Below are 22,373 nucleotides of genomic sequence, written 5' to 3' on the forward strand. Positions count from 1 at the left end.
ATAAAACAGCGCAGTATCCCATAGGCAAGGGCTTGGGGTTGGGCATCTGATATTATCTTCACTTGTGGACCATCTTGAAGACGATAGGACAAGAATATCACACATTCACATAGACTCAAGCCATTATTGAACTGTTATTTAATTCCTACTTGTATGTGTGTGCGTGCTCGGATATAACCAGTTGTGCTTGACAGAGAAGAACAAGGGACCTATCCCGATACCTTTCCACGCCTGCTGCTCCGGAATCATGGGAACCCCTCCGTTACGAGAAAAAGAAAAAAAGGATAATCCCAGATATCCACGGCTCCCTTAGCTTCACCATAGCCCCCCCTCACACGAATTGCTCGGCTCGTTTGAGCGGGCGGGCGTGTCTTGAGGTGTGAGCAACGAAGCAGAGGGATTAACTCGGTTTCTAGTGTGCTGCTAAACGAATCACGTCGCTCATTTCTTGTCGCCCTTGGTGATGCGGCACACCAGGTCGGAGCCGTCGACTGAGTCGCCTTCTCTCACTTGCAGAGAGGAGACTACACCATTGTGAGGAGCGGAGATAACCATTTCCTAGAAAGATTAGTTAGCAAGTTGAGTTCAAGTGTGGAAATTCAGAGGGTATATCCTACCATCTTCATGGCGCTCAAGACAGCAAGGGGATCGCCCTTCTTGACCTCGGAGCCCTCGTGGACGCGGAGCTCAACGAGCACACCGGCCATGGGGGCACCGACTTGGCTCGAATCGCCAGGGTCGGCCTTGGGTCGGCTCACGTTCTCCACCGACGCCTGCTTGTCGTCGACAGTGACTTGGCGAACCTCGCCGTTCATTTCGTAGAACACCTCGCGCTGGCCAGTGTTCTCGGAGAGCGGGCCGACGGCCAGCAACTTGAGGATCAACACCTTACCCTTCTCGAGCTCAACGTGGAACTCCTCGCCAATCTCAGGCTTGCTGAGGAAGTACTTGGTGGGCAAGACGCTGAGGTCTCCGTACTTAGCGATGAAGGCCTTGTAGTCGGCGAAGACCTTGGGGTACATGATGTGACTGGCCACGTCGCACTCAGTAACGCTGCCGTACTTGCGCGACAGCTCCTTCCTGACCTTGGCAAAGTCGATGGGCTCGAGGAAGAGACCAGGGCGCTTGTCGAGCTTGCGGCGACCACGGAGAGCCTTGGTGCGGAATGGCTCGGGGAAACCACCGTACGGCTGGCCCATCATACCCTCGAGGAACTCGAGAACGGAGCCAGGGAAGTCGAGCTCGCCAGCACGCTCAATGACATCCTTGGGGCTGAGCTTGTTGGACACCATGAACTGGGCCAAGTCACCAACAACCTTGGAGGTTGGAGTGACCTTGACGATGTCGCCGAGGAGCTCGTTGGCTTGCTCGTAAGCCTTCTTGGTCTCCAACCACTGGGAGCCAAGACCAAGCTGAGAGGCCTGGAACATCATGTTGGTGAGCTGACCGCCAGGAATCTCGTGCTCGTACACCTCAGGATCGGGACCCGCAAGATGAGCCTCGAAGGGCGAGTAGAGGAGGCGAAGCTGAGACCAGTAGGTATCAAGCGCACGAACGTGAGCAGGGTTGAGACCGGGCTGCTTATCGGTACCATCAAGCGACGCAATGATGGCGTTGATGCTGGGCTGCGAGGTCATACCAGACAAGCTGTCAGTGGCAGCGTCAACAGCATCGGCGCCGGCCATGGCGCAGGCAACCATGGAAGCCACACCAGTACCCGCGGAGTCGTGGGTGTGGACGTGGATGGGAAGGTCAGGGTACTTCTTGCGGATGGTACCGATGAGGATGGTGGCAGCATGGGGCTTGAGAACACCGGCCATGTCCTTGATGCCAAGAACATCAATGTCGAGAGCAACAAGCTTGTCAACAAGGTCAATGTAGTAATCCAGGGAGTACTTCTTCTTGGGGTTGAGCATGTCACCGCTGTAGCAGACGGTACCCTCGCAGACACCACCAGCCTTTTGCACGGCCTTGATACCAACCTCGAGCTGGTTGATGTCGTTGAGAGCATCGAAGACACGGAAGATGTCGACACCGTTGTCCTTGGCCTGCTTGACGAAGTGGTCGATGGCATTGTCAGGGAGCGAGGCATAAGCAACGCCGTTGGCGCCACGGAGCAACATCTGGAAGGGGATGTTGGGGATCAACTTGCGCATCTTGCGGAGGCGGTCCCAAGGGTCCTCGTACAAGAAGCGGAAGGCGACATCGAAGGTGGCGCCACCCCAGCATTCCAGAGCGTACAAGTTGGAGAGCGCATGGCTGGTCTCCTTGGCAATGTTGAGGAGGTCGACTGTGCGGACACGGGTCGCCAGGAGAGACTGATGGGCATCACGCCAGGTGGTATCCATGAGCAAGCAGCCCTTGTAGTTGCGAACAGCCTTGGCGAAAGCCTTGGGGCCTTGTTCGACGATGATGTTGCGCCAGCCCTTTTGCGAAGGCGAAGACACATCGAGCTTCTTGCCAGCATCGTCCAAGAGCTCGGGGATGATGATGTCGCCCTTGAACTTGGGCTCACCGATTTGACCCTTGATGCTGCTACCGTTGACGGCGAGGTCACCAAGATAGGCCAGAAGCTTCTGGGCGCGGTTCTGACTGCCAACGAGGTCAAACAGGGACGGGGTATCATCAATAAAGGTCGTCCAGCAGTTGCCATCAATAAATGTTGGGTGGGTCAGGAGAGAGGCCAGGAAGGGGATGTTGGTCTTGACACCGCGAATGCGGAACTCGATAAGAGCGCGAAGAACCTTGCGGCGGGCAATTTCGTACGTTGAGCCGTGGCACGACACCTTGACAAGCATGCTGTCGTAGTAGGGGGTAATGACGGCGCCAGCAAAGCCGTTGCCACCATCGAGACGCACACCGTTACCGCCAGCGGAGCGGTACACCTCGATCTTGCCCGTGTCGGGCTGGAAGTTCTTGGCCGGATCCTCGGTCGTGATACGACACTGGATGGCGAAGCCGCGAGTGGAGATGCGGTCTTGCGTAAGGCCGAGCTGCTCCAGGGTAGCGCCAGCGGCGATCTGGATCTGAGCGGCAACGATATCGATACCCGTGATTTCCTCAGTGATGGTATGTTCGACCTGGATACGGGGGTTGATCTCGATAAAGTAGTAGCGGTTCTGCTGGTCAACCAGGAACTCGGCGGTACCAGCGTTGCGGTAGTTGACAGACTTGGCGAGTCTGACAGCATCGTTCAGGATAGCATCGCGAACGCTGGCGGGAAGATCCTTGGCCGGAGCGATCTCGACGACCTTTTGGTGTCTGCGCTGCACGGAGCAGTCACGCTCGTACAAGTGGACAATGTTGCCATGGTTGTCACCGAGGAGCTGAACCTCAATGTGCTTGGGCTTGTCGAGGAAACGCTCAACGAAGACGGTGCCGTTCCCGAAGGCGCTCTTGGCCTCGGAGGTGGCTCTCTCGAAGGACTCCTTGAGGGAAGCCTCCTCACGCACAACACGCATACCACGACCACCACCGCCATAAGCAGCCTTGATGATGATGGGGAAGCCATACTTGTCCGTGAAAGCCTTGACTTCCTCAAACTTCTCGACGGCGCCCTCGGTGCCTGGGACGACTGGTACGTTCGCAGCAATGGCAATCTTTCTGGCCGAGACCTTGTCGCCAAGGGCATCGATGACGTCGGGAGAGGGACCGATGAACTGAGAAAGGGGTGGGTATCAGCGGACAATAATTCCCTCCTCAGATGGTTGAGTGGATACCTACGATAAGACCGGCAGCCTCAACCTTGCGAGCGAACTCGGCATTTTCAGACAAGAAACCATAACCTATGATAACGGTAAGCCTGAATGTCACTCATGAAATCTCTCTGGAGGACCTACCAGGGTGAATCATCTGAGCACCGTGCTCAACGGCGATCTTGACGATTTCATCGCTGGCAAGGTAGGCGCCAACAGGTGTGTACTGTCCACGCTTGCCAATGACATAAGCCTCATCGGCCTCTGTGGTGTATTTGTTAGTCTGTGTTGACAGGTGCAAAAAACAGCAAGCAGGGTTAGCCTAGGACTGTCAAGAGGCACATACTCTGTCTGTGCATAGAAAGGCGATCCTCATAACTGTAGAAAATCAGCAGCTGTTCATATCATCTGAGAGTGGTGTCTTCTGGAAGTCTTACCTGAAGATGGCAATAGTGTGAAGTGAAAGTTCGTGGGCCTAGAGCAAGCATTGTCAGAACCAGCTTCTTCGACCCTGGAGAAAAGGGTGACGTGACCTACCGTTCTAAAGATCTGTAAAGCGCAAGATAATCAGTGAGCAAGCTTGTCATTCCAATTCGAACTCCTCATCGTGGTCCTGAAAAGAAAGGGCGGTTTCTGGGCTCGGACATGGATCGTTACATACACGAATAGCTATCACATGTCAGCATGGAATTCATGTGTCACGTCACGATGGCCGGCCGTCCTCCGGAGGACCGCCAGTGGGAGAGCATCACTTACGAATTTCACCTCTGTTGGCAACTGTAGTTGACGCAATAGACGTTAGCTTTTCCCAATGCAAGGAGGACATGGTCTGAGGGGCTTGCTGCAGCTCCTCAAGCCAAAACTAACCCAAGATCTTGTTCAACTGCATAATAGTAGAGTTGGCACGGATGCGATGCACCGTCTGGGCCTCCTTAGGGACATCCCCCTCCTCGAAGACATCCTCATACTTCTTGTCGTTGTCGGCGGCCATGGTGAATCGATTGGCGTGCAAAGACGACGGTCAATTGCAGAAGGAAAGGGGAAAAAGGGGGGGAGGAAGAAGTAGGAGAAGAGAGGATTCAGAGCCAGCAGGGAGGGATGCCCGCGCCGCTGCAAGGCCGGGTATGACGCCGACAGCGGGGTAGATGTGATGGTGGGGTAGGTGTGTGGGCAGACCCGCGGCCAGGTAGGGGTCAAGGGTGCTAGAGATGCTTGGGTGGGCTAGAAGCTCTGAAGCTCCGGTTAAACCTTAGCTTGATTTGACGACGACACAAGCTGTGTTTTACCGCTGTCACGCTTTCCCAAAGAGGCAAGGCAAGACAAAGGTCGAGATGGAGATAAGGATTCTTCGGCGTACGCAGAACTGTACAGCCTGAGGTGACGTTGTAGGGAGCGAGGATGAAAGTGATAACGTCGACGCAAAGGAGAAGGACGGTGGAAAAGAGGGGAATTTAAAATCAGAATGGGATGATTGTTGAGCTATGTTGTGGCAACTGCAGGCCAACTGGTTGTGCCAGGGGGAAGCGACGATTTTGGATATGAGGGGATTTCTGTCTTGCCAGGAACAGCCCAGAAATGCTGAATGGAGCGAAACAGCCTCACCTCGGTCCTCACGGCTCTCTCTCTGTGACTGGCCAACAAGTCTTCTCAACTGTGCTTTGCCAAGAAAGGTTTAAGGCGGTGATTCACAATCAGACTGAGAGGGTGACGGCTCAACAATTTGATCAAGTCGAGGCCGAGTGATCCGCGTGGGTGAGGAGGAGGAGGAGGAGGGTGACTCTTCTTCTCTCTCGTGCGCTTTCCGCCGGCTCTGGTCCACTCAGCTGTTACTTGACGTTGGCTGACGAGGTATATAATATCCTGACAAGCCGCAGGTTGGCAACTGATTGATGGTGCTGGTTGCTTGTGTGCATACGTGGGAGGCGTTCGCCGTTCATCAGCTTGGCCCAAACGGGTTGGGAAGCTGTCGGTCCCATGGCTCTGCCGCCTGTTATCGAGCAATCATTGATCAATCAGTAGTGTATGCAGGAAGCACAAAACCCGATCTCCAATGGCTTTTCCGTCATCTTGGCACTGGGTCTTGGAGGGTGATGGGAATGTTTGTTGAACGTTGCGTTCGCGGAGCTTGCAGCCTTGTGTGACAAGCATCTTGAGACCAGAGTTGGCCAATCAGATGTCTGCCATGAAGAAGACCTTGCCGAGTTTGTCGCTGGTGCAGGGGTGAGGGGAACGTCCCTTTCTGCAGCCGTCACTGAAAAAAAAATATCCCACTTTGCGAAGAGACTCCGAGATGCTAAAACAGTGGTAGGGTGGGGTTGCTGCCACCACCGCTCAGAGCTGACATGGCCGCCGTGGGGAATCTTGACGACTGGTTACTATGACCAGATATGGCGGCTAGACACACAGTACTCCGCCCTAACATTGTCGGGGTTGTAGCGGGATGAAGACTCTCAGCAGGGTTAACCGTCGCCTCCAGCGAGCTTAACCGATGTATACACTGACACTGAGAGACATTGTTTCTTGAAACCGATTGCCTCGCAGAATTCACCTGACGCATGTTGTGAGACAACCCTCTGCCTCCCACCTGGGGAAGATGGGGGTGCATTTGTTTGACCAACCAAAAGATACTTGATCTAATAAGGATTTTTGCTAATGACCAGAACCCCCAACTGAACTCCCGCCCAGGCTTAGCTTGAATGGGTTTTTTCTAATCGCCGCAAAAGCCGTTAATAAACCAACCTAGGTAACTAACTTCAACACACCATCCAAAAAGAGCCGGCACAGCACCTTGATATTCCTCCGTAGCCGAAGGCCGGGAAGAGAATCAAGTTGATCATGTGCTCCTCATCTCATCCCAGACCGTCCTCCGACTTTGACAGCAGATGGCTTCTAACCGGCTACTTCCACCCCCGGTTTTTCGTCGAGCCGAGGGTAAAGCTCTATCAGTCTGCAAAAAGAGGATCCTGCCGAACTTCAACTACTTGACGTGCCCGAGATGTCGGGACTTGACACACTAGCTAGCAGCGGGACCCCAGGATTGACACCGTACCTTTTCTTGTTTTGCGGAGACTTGTCAGATGAAAGACTCGGAGACAGTTGTGCTTCGAAAGGTACCTAGGCAGATTGCCCACCCCCGCCCCGTTCATGAGTACCGTGAACCGAACCGTTCCCGGGGTCTAGGCACCAATTTTCTGGGGAAGCTGGCGTTTTCCCTGCATCATCCATGAAGGTCACCCGATGGAAAAGATGAGTGAGGTAGCGTTGTAAACACCCTGGTGAACCTGGAAAACAGAAGCATAATGGCGGTGGGTGGCGCTTGCCTCAGCAAGAGAGCCCCCGGGGACTCCGAAGGCCACATTGTACCACTTACAAGATCTCTCATAGGTATTCAAGAGCCGACGGATGCCAAGATTGATTATGTGTTTCTCAATATTGACCTCATATCACGGCAGCTGTGGTGTCGGTTGATCATCAACGTTGTTGTATCCCAGTTTCATCTTTATTCTTACTCTGCGTCATGGCCATCTACTCGTTTGAGCTGGTCACGAGATCAAGATTTCTGAACCATTGAATGGGATTTAAACCCTTCTCGACTCGCAGAGGAATGACAAGCTTCCACAGGAACCTTGGCCGTTTGTCACAGTTATGGAGTCCTCCCTGTGTCGGTTAAGCTCTGCGGAAGCATATCAAAGGTACGTGCTGTGGTATTACTGAGTCGCTCTGTGGACTTCACAGTCCCAATAATTGCCATGATTGTTTTGCAAGATATATTGTACCGACTTCATCTACAAAAATATTCCACGCTTCCCCTAGTTGGTGTAGCTCAGTGTTCAAGGCTACGACGGTACACCGCATGAGGGTCCATGGTCTTACGGGAACGCATGATGCGTCAGGTGAGCAACTCACGGTTGCATAATGAGGAGAACAAATAAGAAAAAAGAAAGGAAAGAGACAACCACCAGCCCTTTTACCCCTCCTTTTTCCAACATTTCGAACCTCAACTTCACACCCCCACGGTCGATCTACCAGGGTGTGTTTTTGACCTTTCTGCAACAGATCTCCTGCCAAGGAAAATGCAACCGCCGGCGCCGGAGTTGCAAGATGCGGCCCTGCGTGGCCGGGTCATCTTGGCATCTCGATCTTGACTTCTCTCCACCAAACATCCAACAACACGCCGTGGTTGCCGAATACTTTGTCTCGGCCGAATTCTGTCTTTTGGCACCACCACATGAAAAAAAAAAAAAAAAAAATAGTTCGTCCGTAGGCTAAGACAACTCGGCTGCCAAGGAGGGTTGTGAACCGCATGTGTTCGAGAAGGAAACCTGGCCAAGAGTCCGGTGGAACAGCTTTGCCTATCTTGCGTCTTCGTATGCAACGCAGATTCCATCTTGAACGAATCTCAACAGCTCAGCCGGATCTTTGACTGGCAACACAACAGTCAAGAGGGTGTACTGGCTATCCGAAAGACACAAACAGCACATCCGAGCCTCCCATAACGCCATCTTCAACCCTCGTAGATAGGTAACCAACGCATCAAGCTTTTCGTCTTGGGGAGTGCATCCCACCTCGCTCAACACCACAGGCAAGCATGCCGTAGCCCCTAGTAAGAATGCAGCAGGGGAATGGACACCATCAATCTATCAACACCAACCCAGTAACCAACCTCACGGTAAAGTAACACCACAGATGAAGCGGGGTAGTAGCAGATTTAAAACCCGCAACCGCCTCACTCTTCCCCAGATAGACCTTCGCTCGTGGTAATTATGCCCGAGATGGAATGGGACCGCATGTAGTATGATTGCCTTGCAACTGGAGGTGTACACGCACCAACGCTGTGGCATGCTTGCGGAACCTCTTCCGAGGAGAGGCAAGTCTGATAGGGTCATCTCATCCTTCTCCCGATGTCAATAGTGAGCAACTGTCGGAGCTCCCGCGTAACCCCGAGTCGTAGGCACCAACCCCCAACATAAGGTATAACCAACTGCTTTCCAAACCCCTGATATACGATCAGGAACTCTTATCCCCGTGTGGTTCCCATATGCCACCCCCCCCTTGGTGCTATATAAGACCAGCTTGCCCAAGCCACTGTGAAACCAACCATAGCACCTCAGCCTCGGACATCAACCCAGTAAAGAATCCCATTCTCGTCTATAAGACCACAGGTCAACACAGCTAAATAGTACAACAGCAACCAAACCACATACACAAGCCCATTCTTACATCACCACCCCTACCCCCCCTCCCACCTCCCTCGACAGCACCACAAAAGCAAATGGAAAAAAGACCAAATTCATATCATTCATACACCCCCAGTTGCTCGCTTTTCATTTCCCTGTTCCCATCCCCCCATAGGTACCCCCCTATGTTCTGTATGTTGTTTCGTCCATCCCCTATTCCCATTCTCAACCCTCCTTCCCATTACACCCCCCATTCAACCTCCCAAGCCAGGAGGTCTACCGGGCAGCAGGCGTAGCAGCAGCAGCCTCAACCGGCTTCCCCTCCAGCGCCTCCTTCTTCAAAGCCTCCTCCTTTCCCCCCCACTTGTGCCACTGCAAATACCTATACCCCTGCGTCAACTGCGCAGCCTCATTGACAGCATGGCACGCAAACAAGAGGTAATTTGCGGGGGTGACAGCGAGGGAGAAGCGCATAAACGTCGCGGAATAAACGCAGAGAGCGCCCGTCATGGGGCCCGAGATCCTGTTGCACCACCACCACCATTGTCAGCTTTTGTTTCTGTTCACACCACGACAAGGAAGGGGGTAACCTACAGTTCAGGGCTCTTCTGCGTATCCATCACCGCAGCAAGGGGGATACCAAAGTTGGAGACGGGGCCCCAGAAGTCTATTCCATCATGAATGTTAGCAACGTGGTCGCGTGCCTGTTGTCCCTCAATCTCTCTCCTCTTTCTCTCTCTCCTGATCCAACGCCCCCAACAACCCTCAACACCTCCCCCCAGCTCCCAAATTTCCCAATCCCCCCTTCCAACCCTCCTCACCTCAACACCTGACCTTCCCTCCCTTCCAGGCCGGAATCGGCCCTCCCTCACCAACAAACCCTCCCAACTCCCGGCCGAGATCCCAAAAACTGAAACCAAAGAACTTACGCGTAGAGCAAACATAATCCAGCACCGGGTGAGCCCGAATCTTAGCATTGATCGCCTTGACAAAAGCAGCCATCTTTTCTTTTCCGTTCTGTCTGTCTGTCAGTTGTCGGTGTTGTCGGTGGAGTGGCTAATAATGTCGGAGGGATCGGAGAGTCGCAACAACTAGTCCTGGAAATAATTCTTGGGGATGCTCCGGGGACCGCTGCTGCAGCGCTGGCACAGGTCCGGTCCGCCCGCTGTAACAACACTGAAAAAATAGCGGGCAATCCAATTCGCAGTCATCAAACGGGGTCCGTGCACCCCTTTTTTGCGTCACCGGACATTGATGACAACAAAACCATGAGCTGTCATTGTAAAAGTCAAGGTTGCCAATTGGTTGAATTTGGGGGCGTTTACTACATCTATTATTCACAAGTGAGATATCTGCAACAGTAGAATAGACAGTTGGCACCTAATCGTTGTGAATTTGTTGCTGAAGCTCGCTCTCGAGCTTCTGTATGGGGTGTCCAAGGGTTGTGCAACACCAACATCCATCCATATTCACGACCGCATATGTACATAGTCCCCAGAGGCAACAGCAATATCCTCTGTTCTGTCACCATCCACGCCGCCCAAACTCCTCGGACTTCTCATTCCTCTTCTCTTTGTCCCGTTTGCCTGTCTTGCATACTCTGCTCGCCCCTTATTCTCAAGAACACAATTCGCTGATTTCCGGCCCTTTGTAATGTTTCATCAAGAAATCCCCAAACGCCGCCAAAAGAAAACAGTAAAACCTTCAAGCTTTCCAGGCAGAAATCTAGCTTTTCGTCGGCCAAGTGAAGATCCACCCCTATCACATACAAGTTCGCAGCCATTCGTCGTATTTGATGTCGTCGTATATTGCGTGGCGTGGCATCTCAGTAAGTGGTGTTGGGCCGGCCACCAAACGTAATCATTAACGGCGAGGAGGAGGGTTGAAGCCAGAAGGAGGGCCACCGCCGGGAGGGAATCCAGGGGGGAAGCCACCGGGCGCGCCGGGAAAGCCAGCAGGAGGGAATCCACCTCCAAATCCTGGCGGAGGGGCTATAACTTCGTTAGTGAAGGTGTCAACAGCAAGGCTTGGAGAAGATCAGCTTACGAGCACCACGGCCAGGGGCGCCAGGAAAACCGGGAGCACCGGGGAAGCCTGGGAAAGCTGGGGGAGGGACGGCGCCGCCAATACCAGCAGCAGGGCCGGCAAGGGAGATGGGAGCAGCGGCGCCGCGGCCAGCCGGTCTTGCGACACCAGGTCCCGCTGCGAGCGCAGAGGCAACACTGGGACCGCCAGTCTTGCCCAAACGAGCGCTTGGGTCAGCCGGCGGCGGCGATTCGACGGAAAGGGATACAATGTGGGCGCCTCGAACGATCGTCAGACCCAGTGTCCGCTTCTCCTCCTGCTCGATGGTCTGCGCGCCGGATGATGATGCGCCGGGGGCGGAGGGCTTGTTTTGCTTCCTTTTGATCCGGCGGAACTCTTCGGTATCGGCGAGCACAAGGTTCATGTGCTTATCGAAAGCGAGCATCTAAGATGATTCGAGTCAGTGGCAAGAAAGTGCTAAGTGGTAGTAGGAGATGCGTACCTGACCCGTCATCTGGCGGCCATCATTCAGCGTTACGCGCATCCGGTAGTTGATCTAATCAAACGTTAGTTCTGCCTCGCCGTGTGCTATCGTCACTATCGAGGTAGACATACGTAACCGGCCTAGATATCATGCGCCTTGTCAGTGGTCAATGTCAACAAACAGATGCCTGTAAGAGCGGTCGCGCGGAGGGGAGGACGGATGCCTGAACTTACCATCTTGCCCTGCTTGTTAGAGGCCGACATGGTTGCGGCGTTGTTGCCACTGCAAAGTAGCTTCTGGTTTCAAAAATTGGGGTTTGGGTTGACGAAGTTCTGGTAACTATCGTCTGTTGCGGTCTCGTAATGCGCTTTGGGGAAAGGCTTCAGAGTCTCGCGTGGTGGTTGGTTAGCGGGAGCACAAGAGGACGAGGCCCAATTGAAATTTGAACGCGAGGCTGAGAGGAGAGCTCCCGACGCGACTGGCCAGCCCGCCACGAGCTCGAGCCACACCTCATCAGCCATTTGACACAAGCCACATTCACCTTGTCCCCCACCAGCGCTCCCGCACCAGCAGGCAGGAGCGAACTCTTGGCGGGTCCCCACACCCACAATCCAAAATTGTGGAAGCAAAATCAACCTCACACTTTTTGAAATTTCTCGATCGTCAACCACGAGCCGAATCGCCCAGTCCCCCGATTTCGACGACAACACCGCCGCCATGGTACGTGATGGATTGAGGAAAAACGCTTCTCAAGAGAATTCGGGAATACTAATATCGTGATTTCCAGTCTGCTGAGAAGGCCCAGAACCCCATGCGGGAGCTCCGCATCCAGAAGCTCGTCCTGAACATCTCAGTCGGCGAGTCTGGTGATAGACTTACCCGTGCTGCCAAGGTGCTGGAGCAGCTGAGCGGTCAGACCCCCGTCTACAGTAAGTTTTGTTTTCTCTCCAGGCAGCCTTGAGGATTTCGACTCGATCCTAACTCGTATGTCCCCAGGCAAGGCCCGCTACACCGTCCGTACCTTCGGTATCCGCCGTAACGAAAAGATCGCCGTCCACGTCACCGTCCGTGGCCCCAAGGCCGAGGAGATTCTCGAGCGTGGCCTCAAGGTCAAGGAGTACGAGCTGCGCAAGCGCAACTTCTCCGAGACCGGCAACTTCGGCTTCGGTATTTCCGAGCACATCGATCTCGGCATCAAGTACGACCCCGGTATCGGTATCTACGGCATGGACTTCTACTGCTGCATGACCCGCCCCGGTGAGCGTGTTGCTCGCCGCCGCCGCGCCAAGGCCAGAGTCGGTGCCAGCCACCGCATCACCCGCGACGACACCGTCAAGTGGTTCAAGCAGCGCTTCGATGCCATTGTCCGCTAAATGTGGTCAGTTGTGTTAGTGCTGGGCGGAATCAACAAAACAAAACTGGGAAATCAAAGGGAATGGGGAGTTTCGGCTCATCGGCATCTCTAGGAGGAGGGGGGAAAACACACAAAATGGATGGCGTTTTCTCTCCAACGGGCAAATGTGTAGTGCAGCTTATGATACCTTGGCGATTCTTTCGTCCACCTGCTTGTTCCTGCTTTTCAGCAGGACGAGCCACGGCCTCAGAGACCGACCGGCGTTATGCCGGCTTATCAATCCCTTAATTCCCGTGACAGAAGCGTTCTGCGCGTCTCCCTCCCACTTGTTTGGTGAAGCAATGGATGTGACTGTCCGAGAGCTCGTCTCCTCGAAGTATGGTATTCTCCAGGTGTTGAGGCTCGTATGTGCTGCAGCATGTGCCGTAGCTTTGTAGATCAGGAGTCAGCGAACCTGTTTGTTGTCCGCTGTCAAGATCGAAACTAAGTATCAATAGTCTGTTGGAGAGACTCGTGGCTTAATGGTCAGGATCTTTACACATGTCAGGGACTAGGCAGTTAGCATCACCTCGCTCATCAGAAGTGTGTGATTCTACAATTGAGGAAGTCGATGTTGCTGCCATGGCCTCTTGGGGAACAAGTATCACGAACACACATAGAGTAATGACAGACCAATACAATGATAACAACTATTTCCCAAAACCTCCAATTCTGTGGCTGAATGACACCGCCGCCCGCTCACTTGCTAGCTAAATTACATAAACCCTCATGTACAGTATATGCATATCATGCCAAAAATGCATTGCATTATGATAGCCCTTCTTGCATCCCCCATTCATGTCATTACTGGGACATCAAATTAACGCTGACTATCCCCTTCCTATTTCCCTTTTTAATGGCCTCCCCGGCATGTACATGCGTTCCTGTTATCGTAAATATCATCCGTCTACAACCCAGGAGCCATCTCCTAATATCTCATCATGTGTACAGTATATAAAACAATAGAAAGAGAGGACGATGACTCAAAGAGCATTCATTGAAATTGGGTTAACTGGAGGATTGGGCAAAGGGCCAGTCTCCTGCGCGGCATACCTCCTGGCGGCAGAAGGCTTTCTCTCGCGCTGGGTCGAGTGGATGTCGATCAGTAAGTCCACCAGAGTTTCGGCGTCCTCTCTCAGCAGTTCGAGTTGCGCCTGGTTGTTGTCCGTAGGAGTGTTGCGGTATGCAGCAAAGACGATGCCTCTATTCGGCTTTTTGGTCGATGGGGCGCCCAGAGATTCCTGCTTGGAGGGATGGTAGCAGGTGTGGAACGAACACATGTATCCACGGGCGTGTTCATCCTGCTTCAACTCGTCGCTCCTATACTCTAGCCAGTCTTCGGTCTGTAGGACCTTTTCATGAACAGGCGCGGAGATGCGGAATGGGTATTTGATCGAACTCAAACCGTAAGCTGCAAGCAGACGGCCGGTTATTCTCCTGCTGGGTGTCCTACGGACAGAGGGTGTCGATCCAGAGATCGGCGTCTGAGGAGGAGAGGGCGGGTATGGCGACCGTCTAGAGGATGGTCGAGAAAGGCCCATGTCATTAGGCCAAAGATTGACCACATACACGAGATCAAAGTTGTATTTGGCCGCAATTCTCGCAGCTTCAAACGCGGCGGCCGTTGCTGGCCTGCTCGCAAGAGGAGGGGAGAGTGTCAGAAGAGGATATGTGGCAGAGGGTCGGCGAGGAGTAGGCGAGACTGGGGGATCGGGTGGCAATGGGAAGCTGGGCGGATTCCGACTCGATGGGTTTGGGCCCGGCCGGTTTGGTTGAGGCGGCACCGGAAACCCATCGAGGATCTCATCGTCGCTAAGCGCCATGAAGTCGTCCAGGCTTGGTTCCTTCAGGATCGTGTTGCTCTTTGCCATCGGTTTGGTCTGTCGGAGGGTCGAAAGACTGCTCGTCTTGCGCGGCTCCTTTTCAAGTTGGCCGGAGGCTTGCTCCCCAAAGACATGGACACTCCGTGATCGCTCGAGCGGTTCGATCAAGCCAAGTTTGGCCCGATAGGCACCAGCAAGAGGCCGTGGAACGAGACTGGGAGATACCGGAGGAGAAGCTGGGGGAGAGCATGGAGGTGTAGGAATCGGCGCAGGGCCAAATGATAACGACGGAGATCCTTCTTGTTCCGAAGGGCACCGCTTTCGATTGATCGGCGCCTTGGGCGAGACAGAGGGAGAAGTCGAACGTGGATTAACCTTGGAATTGGATCTCGACCGACGCTCCATTGTATCGTTATCACCCAGGCCCAGTGCGCCTGCTCCATCAAAGCTGAAGTCGAGTAGTTCAGCCAAGGAAGAACTGGTGCGGCTACTCCTAGGGCTGAGAGACGAGGTTCTTTGTGGAACGCGAGGGCTCTTCGCTGAGTGGTTGGATGGCCGAGGACTGATACTGATAGATACCAGTGAGTTCATACGAGGTGTGCTTGGGGCATCCGGGAGACTCTGCGCGCGTCGAGATTGTCTTGGACTCAATACGACCTCATCTCTGGCCATCATTCGTTGTGAAGTCGGCCGGATGAAAGATGGCGAAGGGAAGGTCTGCGAAGTGTCTCCTCCATTTGCTGACCAAGGCTCAACCGAAGATGGCTCGCTCTCATGCTCGGGTGTTCTAGAGGTAGTCTTCTTTTTCGACGTTGAGAAGAGCCGGAACCTCTTCTCAAGCCTCTCGAGCTTATCGAGACCCACGGCCATTGTGCTGTCTCGGGCTCGATTAGGTCTGAGAACGCCTGATCAGCAACGGTACAACTTGAGATGTGTGATGCGAGTAAATGTTGATTCGGGGAAACTCACCAGAGATGAGCTGAAGAGAGCGAGAGGTAATCACGGCTGGGGGCCTTGAGTTTGTTTAAAAAGCTGTGTTGCAGTGGTAGGGAGATGGTGAATAATTTGCCGGCTGACTGGCGGAACCCACGACGAAAGGTGATGAAGAGTCGCAGTGCTGTTCCCAGGAGAAGGACGGGCGTGGTCGGTGATACAGAGCCTTGATCACTTGCTCATAACGGACATTTCAGTGGGTCTGACAAGGGGAGTGCAGAGCGGAGATGTCGATGTGGTCGGAGGGAAATTGGTGGTGGCCGTCAGACGGGTTGCTCCTCAGGGTCTCATGAAGATGATCGAGTTTGTCTCTGCCACACGCTTGTCCGAAGCCCACCTCGAGTTTCTCGAACACGGTGAAACCAAAAGTCGATAGAAGTCTGAGACCTGGCAGGGCTACTTATGGTCGTAAAAAGGAAGAGGAGCGAGCATCAACGGAGGCGGGTTCGGTGGGTGATATGCTTCTCGAATCTCCTGGCCGACCTTCCGGCACCGTTGGACCGCAGCCAATCCCACGGGGTTTCACCGACAGTGGGAGGGGCACGAGACGAGGGGAGGCCGAAAGAGAAGCAGGAATTTTGAGACGAAAGGCTTTCGCGTCTACGTATGCCAGGAAAAGAAGAAGAAAGAGCACATCACCAGTCCAGGCTAGTGTGGCGGATGCAGGAGGGCGGAGGTCGCTCTTTCCTTCCGAGAGGCTCGACGTTTGCAGGAGCAGGGACGACTGGATATTTAAGCCAACTTTTTTTTGTTTTTTTTTTTGTTTTTTTTTTGTTTTTTGTTGCTTGCTTCTGGCTCTATAATTAGCTGGAGGCTGGATTTGACATTGGCTCGTCTGAGAGCTCGTTGATGAATTCAAGAGGGGAAAGAAACCTAGGGTCTGGATCCAGGGAGAAGGAGGTCGAGATCAAAGATCAAAACCAGCTCTAAGGGGAGGACAAACACGGCCCAAAGGGTGGGTTGTCACGAAAGAGTAACCTAACTGATGGATCTCAAGCTGCAAGTGATCCATCTACCCATGTCGTCCATCCCAACCTTTGAGAGCATCTCAAGCCCTCCTCCCAAGCCTTCCCTCCCGTGGTTCCCTTCGGCCCGGCAGATGGGGGTCATTGCATCCCTGTACAACCTTTCTCTCCCTGACTCTCAACCAGCAAGACAACCCCCATGTTTGGCCATCGATGGTGGACACTGTGTTGCGACAGATCGGCTCATGAATACATCATCCTCCAGCCCATGTCCAGATGCCTGTTTTCATGATCCGTCTCTGTCAACTCCCACGCTCGAGTGGCAAGAAAGGAAGCCGTCCAGCTTGGCCAAGGCTTATACGGAAGAAGCGATGCTGAAAAAGCAATATCAACGACGACAAAACAGGAAGTGTTGCGAGCGGGAGAGAGGGGACCTGGATGGACGGCGACGAAAACAGAAGTTGGGATATCGGCGCACAGACGCTGACTGGGAACGTTAACAACGGTTGAGGTCCGTCCCCCTCCAGGGATCACATCAAGGGCAACATGCACCGTCGCATCGCGGGGGGGGTGATTGAAAAGATCACATTGGCGGTGACTTCCTTTTTCCATCTCTCCTCTTTCCCAATTCCGCTTTATGAGAGGGCCAGCCCCCCGCGTCAAGACCTGTCAGCCGTGCCGCAACTGCTACGAGCCAGGATTCGACCCCACCCAGAGAGGGCCTTCTCAACCCTGCCCCCGCCCCAATTTTTCAACTTCAGGGTAGCATTCTGGCGAGAGCCGCCTTGGATTTCGTCCGAACTCGACATCACATCACCACCCACTCCCACACTCCTTTTCCCGACACCGGCACTCGACGTCTCGAGGATTCCGACATCTCAACCTCTTGCATAATGCGGTGAGAGAGTCCCAGGGCTTTTGTGCTGCCTGCATTGCGGCCTGCCTGGTTACGGCCGCGTATGGTTGATGATGAGGGGGACAGTTTCCTCCTGTCTTGAACATCGGCAGCCCCCTCTACCTACCTATCCTCAAAGTTTTTTTGTTTGTCGCTGCCCTGTTGCAAAGCGGCGGAGATCGACAATGCATGACAGCAAGGCTGCTTGTGCTAATGTAGGTCTTTCAGCGCCATTTGCTCCGCTCCAATCATCCCTTCGTAGCCATCACTTCTCAGATCTCAGTAGACAGCCAGAGTTGACCCTTGGCTAGCCACCACTTGCATCTGTCATTTTGACAGCCAGCTCTAGCTTCTTGACAGCATTTTCAGCTGGGGGTTTCCTGGTCATGAGGATCGATCTCCAGGATCCTGGTATCTCAAAAAATCCCCGATCACGATGGCTCCCCACGACATCTCAAGCTCGGATCTGGCTTCTGACTCTCAATCCTGGGCTAGTGCCATTGGATCATTGAGGGGTCGAACGGCGTGCTGCTGTAATAAGTGCAAACAATGGGTTTATACTTTTCGCTTGACACAGTATACCGGAGCGTGCATGGGTTTGATGCAGTTTTTCTTCTTTTCCTCCTACTGCATTACCTTTCACAACCTGCTGGCCATACATGTGGTCAGAATCATCCTCACGTATCGGGTCAACCCCCGAGCAGCACCGTGACGCGTGTGTTGCTGTAGCTTCCCTTGTGGTTGGGCGATCCAACATAGGATATCCTCTCGGCCCAGCCCCCAGTGGTCGAGAACATTTACCGACCCTCCTACTGGCAAAGTCTGGAGTCACTCATTGCCTCTGATGTCAACAATGACAGACCCAGAGCGGCCCGGAAGTGAATCCGCTGGCCTGTTGGCGTCTTGCTTTAAGATGTGAGAAGCCAGCTTCCGCGGTTGGCGAGGACCCCCACTGGCTAGAGTGTGTCCTATACGCATACAGGATCTTGACAGCTTTGGGCCTCGCGTACACAGCAGCAGCATTGCATCCCGTTCACTTACAGCTGCTTCAGGCACGAGGCTACACAATGTCACACTGGGACGCAGTAACTAGCGGCGCTGGCGGCGGTGGCGAAGGGACATACTCGCACCGCCTTGGTTCTCTGTTGCAGTTGGAAACGTGCCAGGACCTGGTGTATCACCTTGCCCCCGGGACTCTGGGATTTTTGTCTCGAGAGTCATTTATCCTCTGGGCCTCCGAAAGGGTTGTCTCGGACCCAGCTATGACGCTGGACGCTGGAAAGGCCGGTTTGCCCCAGCCAATCGCTCGGTCGGGACTCGAAAGAAAAAGCAACAAGGAGACTTGGCCGAGGTGCCGTAGCGCCGGGTCATAGACGAAAATGCTCACCCACGCACGGTGAGGAAAAACACCCAGACCGGGTCGTCCTTTTGCTTGTGGATTCGGGGTTGCTGGGGAGCGAGCCTCTGTATGTCACAGTGTGTGGTCGAGCGAGCCGAGGCTGCGAGTATCCGGTGTCAGTCAAAGTATGTCCCTTTCCTCCTGTTGTCATGCCGTCGACCTCGAATACGATGATATGATAACCGCGAGACTTGGGGCTGAGAAAACGACAGAAGCTGTACGCCCGTAACCACCTGAGGGAGAGACGCTCGAAAAGCTAATTCCTTGGCTGTTGGGTATTGTGTTACTCTCACTTCTCACCATGTTGCTGTCAAAACAGCGGAGAGCTTCCGCCACAGTGTGGGACGGACAAGCAGCACACACAGTTGTGGCAGCGAGTACCTACCTGAATGTGCTCGACTAGACACAGCAGCCCCCCCGCACACACGCGCGCTTGACCATTAGGAGAATCCCGCGCAGAATAATATTTTTCATGCTATTTCTCGTAGATTCCTTGCTTAAAAATTCCAAGCAGCTGGGTGGTTCTGTAGCGGAGGATATCACGGCCTTGCCAGTTGGCACAGTTCCTCTACCTACATCCAATGATGAGGATTTCCGTGTGTGTGGGATTTCCGGTCCCAGCAGCGGCAGCAGCGGCAACCGGCACACCACGGCTGAGAAAATGGGAGGAGGTGAGGTAAAGTAAGATAATGTACTGCCTGTCGCTTCCCGCGAGAGGAGCCACCCCGTTATCTACCGACCTCACTCAGATCCAACCCCTTGGACGTTGGGTGATGACGGGCGGCGGCCCGTTTTGACCTGGAGCGGAACGGGGAGAGGGGATCGTACAGGTGCCGCACGGAGGGTTTTATGTACGAAGGGGATTATCTCGATCTCGGATGCTCCCCCTTCCCCAAGATATTGGTGAGTATATGTGTCCAAGCGTGCTCATGATATATTTACATTTCGGTCTAATATATTCTTTGTGCTCTTTTCTTCTTTCTTCTACTCTATACGGTTGTCTGGGGAGTGGCTTCATATCAATGCCCATATCCGAGATCTTGGGGTCTCAACACCCCTCACAAGTTTTTTTTTCACTTTCTTTTCTTTGCGGAAATGTTTCATGTTACGCCATGTTGTAGATTAGAGTAGAGCATGGTAGACATGAACACGTAAGCCCTGTTTTGTACTGTTTCGTTGTCAATCTTTCTCTATTCCCATCTTGATTATCATCATCGCCCAGAAAAGAGAGAGAGAGAACGTCATAAACTTCATCCACACCTTCCTATGGTGGTGGTCTCTGAAAACGGGATCATCGCCCAGACGGCATCCTACATAATCACCCCTTTTTTTCCCCCTTCGCCTCCTCGCGCATATGCGGGATATGTAATGCGAGGGGCCGCGGGTCGCGCCCGACGCACAGATATGGTACATGCTTAATGCTGCCGGTAAAGGGAGAGAGAGGGGGAAGAGGAAAACTCAGAGTTTGAAAATATCCTCATCCACCTCCCCAAAAATGTTCAGAAAGGCGGTATGCACCTCATCAGTGAGGTCACTGGCCTGAAGGCTGCGGCCTCTTTTGGCAAAGGCAAGGCGGGAGCATTCCTACATGGCTTTTCGTCAGCGCTTGTTCATCTAGAAGCAGGATATCTTTCATATCCTCAAAAAGAAAAAAGAAAAAAACACTCACCCTCGTAATCGCACTCCCCCCAAAAACCGCCAACCCCGCCGTCTCCTCCTCCTTCAGCTTGTGTTTAACATCCCACAACCCCTCATGATAAGCCTTCCTCCACCCCAAAAAAGTAGCAATACTCCCCGTGAGCGTATCCCCCTGCCCACCACTCCTCTTCTTCCCGCCCTCCAAGTCAACACTATACGTTACTGTCCCGTTGCTGAGGTAATCTTTTCCCCCCTTTTGCAAAACCATCACCCCTCCCAACTCCCTAGCCAACCGTTCCACTCTATCTGTCTCCTTGCCCTCCTTTGCCACCTCCTTCTCTATATTCAGTGCCTTGGCCAGTCTCTCAAACTCAACTACGTTGGGGGTGAGGACAGCCTCTTGGTAACCCCTTACAAGGTCGGGGTCGTTGCAGATGAGGAGGAGGGCGTCAGCGTCGAGGACCATGGGCATGTTTTGTTTCTTTGCCGCTTGGATGACCAAAGCAACGGTTTTTTGCATGAGGGGGTCACGGCCTAAGCCGGGGCCGATGACGAGGACATGGAGGCGGGAGAGGAGGGGGATGATTCTCGAGGCGATTTCGGAGGGGTCGGTGTCGTGTTTACTGGCGGTGGAGGGGTCGCTGTCCTCGCCGGCGGGTTTGGCGGGGGAGGAAGGGAGGGAGCGCATCAGGGGGTGGACCATTAGGTTGGGGGAGTAGGTTTTGATTACGGTTGCTGCGGTGGGAGTGCAGATTACATGGGACTGTAAGGGTCATGGTGCTTAGTAAAGTGTATATGGAGGTGTGAGGGTATATCTTCATGGTGGTAAGTCCCCAAAAGCAGGGCGAGCTAGGGTGAAGATCTCAAGGTGATGTTCAAAGGGAGTAGTTAAAGATAGAAGATGAAGAAACACATACCAAATCACACCCCAACCTAGCACTCGCCATAGCAGAAAAGTACGGCGCCCCCGTGTAATCCTCACTCCCGCCGATCACGGCTACTCTTCCCATCTGCCCTGTATTCTCATTCATCAGCATGTCTTCTTTAACTCTCCTTACTCTCCTCACCCCCAATAGCTCACCCTCCCTACCTCAACCCCCACGAGGAGGTAAAACAGACAGATAACGGTAAACGTGGACATAATAAACCAAATCGAATGTAGGGAGAGAAAACAACAGTCTCACTCACCCTTATGAAACCTCTCCAACATAGGCGGAACCAACTGCCTCACCCTCCCCAAAATCTCCTTCGTAGCAGAAGACATACTGGCTTCGCTATTCGTGGTTCCACTTCTGCTCATCTCTACACCTCCATGTTAACCCCCTAACCTCAAAAAACGACACTAGCATAAGATGGATAAGATGGGATGAACCTCTCTCTCTTTGCCTTGAATGAGGGGCAAGAGCTTGCTTACCTCCTTGCAATTTGGAGCCGTTGTTGAATCAGGAACAAACTACTCGTGGTCTCAACTCAAATGTGTCTCAGTCGGTAAATCAATTAATTCAATGCGGCTGCAATGAGTGAAAGATCGTATTGGTGATTGTCAAATTGGTTGCAAGTTCTGGTGTAAATTGACGTTCGTTCGCCAAGGACCCATCATGATGTCACCAAAGTGCCCAGTGGAGGGGGTTCGGGCGGTTGCTCCTAGCTCCCGTGCCCCACATCCATATCATCATCAAAGCACAAAACCACCAAGTCATGGAAGACCGTCGTCCTGAAAAGGCGATGAAGGCAAATCAAGGTGTTTTGAGAGATAGTTGATGGGCGTTTAAACATCGCTAGGATGCCTTCAATAATGCTAAATAGGCCTTATAGCGTTATCATGAGGCCTTCAAACATGATCAGCAGGCCTTGAATATTTATTAATACGCATTGAAAGATATTTT

The 22,373-nt window shown here is 53.2% G+C and overlaps 6 protein-coding genes across 6 annotated transcripts; 1 reads left to right on the forward strand and 5 right to left on the reverse strand.

Moving 5' to 3' along the window:
- Positions 1-37: 37 nt before the first annotated feature.
- Positions 38-6,160, reverse strand: PYC1 (pyruvate carboxylase). The gene is made up of 10 exons (XM_062942096.1): positions 4,563-6,160; positions 4,452-4,472; positions 4,357-4,364; positions 4,233-4,244; positions 4,133-4,170; positions 4,042-4,073; positions 3,840-3,959; positions 3,724-3,785; positions 618-3,659; positions 38-558 (listed from the first exon to the last, which is right to left on the reverse strand). Exons 1-10 carry the CDS (start codon positions 4,684-4,686, stop codon positions 442-444), a joined length of 3,576 nt encoding a protein of 1,191 aa, XP_062805018.1. The 5' UTR covers positions 4,687-6,160; the 3' UTR covers positions 38-441.
- A 2,988-nt stretch (positions 6,161-9,148) lies between these two features.
- MPC1 (pyruvate transporter mpc1) lies at positions 9,149-10,002 on the reverse strand (the record flags this gene model as incomplete). The annotated part of the gene is made up of 3 exons (XM_062942097.1): positions 9,802-10,002; positions 9,467-9,539; positions 9,149-9,395 (listed from the first exon to the last, which is right to left on the reverse strand). Exons 1-3 carry the CDS (start codon positions 9,872-9,874, stop codon positions 9,149-9,151), a joined length of 393 nt encoding a protein of 130 aa, XP_062805019.1. The 5' UTR covers positions 9,875-10,002.
- A 145-nt stretch (positions 10,003-10,147) lies between these two features.
- smb1 (Small nuclear ribonucleoprotein-associated protein B) lies at positions 10,148-11,808 on the reverse strand. Its single transcript, XM_062942098.1, has 5 exons — positions 11,615-11,808; positions 11,513-11,536; positions 11,400-11,453; positions 10,919-11,342; positions 10,148-10,863 (listed from the first exon to the last, which is right to left on the reverse strand). Exons 3-5 carry the CDS (start codon positions 11,439-11,441, stop codon positions 10,736-10,738), a joined length of 594 nt encoding a protein of 197 aa, XP_062805020.1. The 5' UTR covers positions 11,442-11,453; positions 11,513-11,536; positions 11,615-11,808; the 3' UTR covers positions 10,148-10,735.
- A 93-nt stretch (positions 11,809-11,901) lies between these two features.
- On the forward strand, positions 11,902-13,038 carry RPL11 (60S ribosomal protein L11). The gene is made up of 3 exons (XM_062942099.1): positions 11,902-12,101; positions 12,169-12,310; positions 12,378-13,038. The coding sequence occupies exons 1-3, from the start codon at positions 12,099-12,101 to the stop codon at positions 12,752-12,754; spliced, it is 522 nt and encodes a 173-aa protein (XP_062805021.1). The 5' UTR covers positions 11,902-12,098; the 3' UTR covers positions 12,755-13,038.
- Positions 13,039-13,545: 507 nt separating this feature from the next.
- QC764_108370 (uncharacterized protein) lies at positions 13,546-15,782 on the reverse strand (the record flags this gene model as incomplete). Its single annotated transcript, XM_062942100.1, has 2 exons — positions 13,546-15,492; positions 15,766-15,782. The coding sequence occupies 2 exons, from the start codon at positions 15,780-15,782 to the stop codon at positions 13,758-13,760; spliced, it is 1,752 nt and encodes a 583-aa protein (XP_062805022.1). The 3' UTR covers positions 13,546-13,757.
- Positions 15,783-19,954: 4,172 nt separating this feature from the next.
- QC764_108380 (uncharacterized protein) lies at positions 19,955-22,019 on the reverse strand. Its single transcript, XM_062942101.1, has 4 exons — positions 21,676-22,019; positions 21,405-21,502; positions 20,519-21,250; positions 19,955-20,433 (listed from the first exon to the last, which is right to left on the reverse strand). Exons 1-4 carry the CDS (start codon positions 21,785-21,787, stop codon positions 20,308-20,310), a joined length of 1,068 nt encoding a protein of 355 aa, XP_062805023.1. The 5' UTR covers positions 21,788-22,019; the 3' UTR covers positions 19,955-20,307.
- Positions 22,020-22,373: the final 354 nt, after the last annotated feature.

This window comes from Podospora pseudoanserina, chromosome 1, assembly GCF_035222485.1.
Source record: "Podospora pseudoanserina strain CBS 124.78 chromosome 1, whole genome shotgun sequence".
Lineage (NCBI taxonomy): Eukaryota > Fungi > Ascomycota > Sordariomycetes > Sordariales > Podosporaceae > Podospora > Podospora pseudoanserina.

Excerpts from the sequence above, each read along its gene's own strand:
- PYC1 (XM_062942096.1), bottom strand. The coding sequence starts at position 4,686 with ATGGCCGCCGACAACGACAAGAAGTATGAGGATGTCTTCGAGGAGGGG. Across the intron at positions 3,960-4,041 it reads CCTTTCTATGCACAGACAGA|AGGCCGATGAGGCTTATGTC; the intron begins GTATGTGCCTCT and ends AATACACCACAG. Across the intron at positions 3,660-3,723 it reads TTGAGGCTGCCGGTCTTATC|TTCATCGGTCCCTCTCCCGA; the intron begins GTAGGTATCCAC and ends CCCCTTTCTCAG.
- smb1 (XM_062942098.1), bottom strand. The coding sequence starts at position 11,441 with ATGCGCGTAACGCTGAATGATGGCCGCCAGATGACGGGTCAG. Across the intron at positions 11,343-11,399 it reads GCCGCCAGATGACGGGTCAG|ATGCTCGCTTTCGATAAGCA; the intron begins GTACGCATCTCC and ends GAATCATCTTAG. Across the intron at positions 10,864-10,918 it reads CGCCCCTGGCCGTGGTGCTC|CCCCTCCGCCAGGATTTGGA; the intron begins GTAAGCTGATCT and ends ACGAAGTTATAG.
- RPL11 (XM_062942099.1), top strand. Across the intron at positions 12,311-12,377 it reads CGGTCAGACCCCCGTCTACA|GCAAGGCCCGCTACACCGTC; the intron begins GTAAGTTTTGTT and ends GTATGTCCCCAG.
- QC764_108380 (XM_062942101.1), bottom strand. The coding sequence starts at position 21,787 with ATGAGCAGAAGTGGAACCACGAATAGCGAAGCCAGTATGTCTTCTGCT. Across the intron at positions 21,503-21,675 it reads GTTGGAGAGGTTTCATAAGG|GGCAGATGGGAAGAGTAGCC; the intron begins GTGAGTGAGACT and ends ATGAGAATACAG. Across the intron at positions 21,251-21,404 it reads CTAGGTTGGGGTGTGATTTG|TCCCATGTAATCTGCACTCC; the intron begins GTATGTGTTTCT and ends TGACCCTTACAG.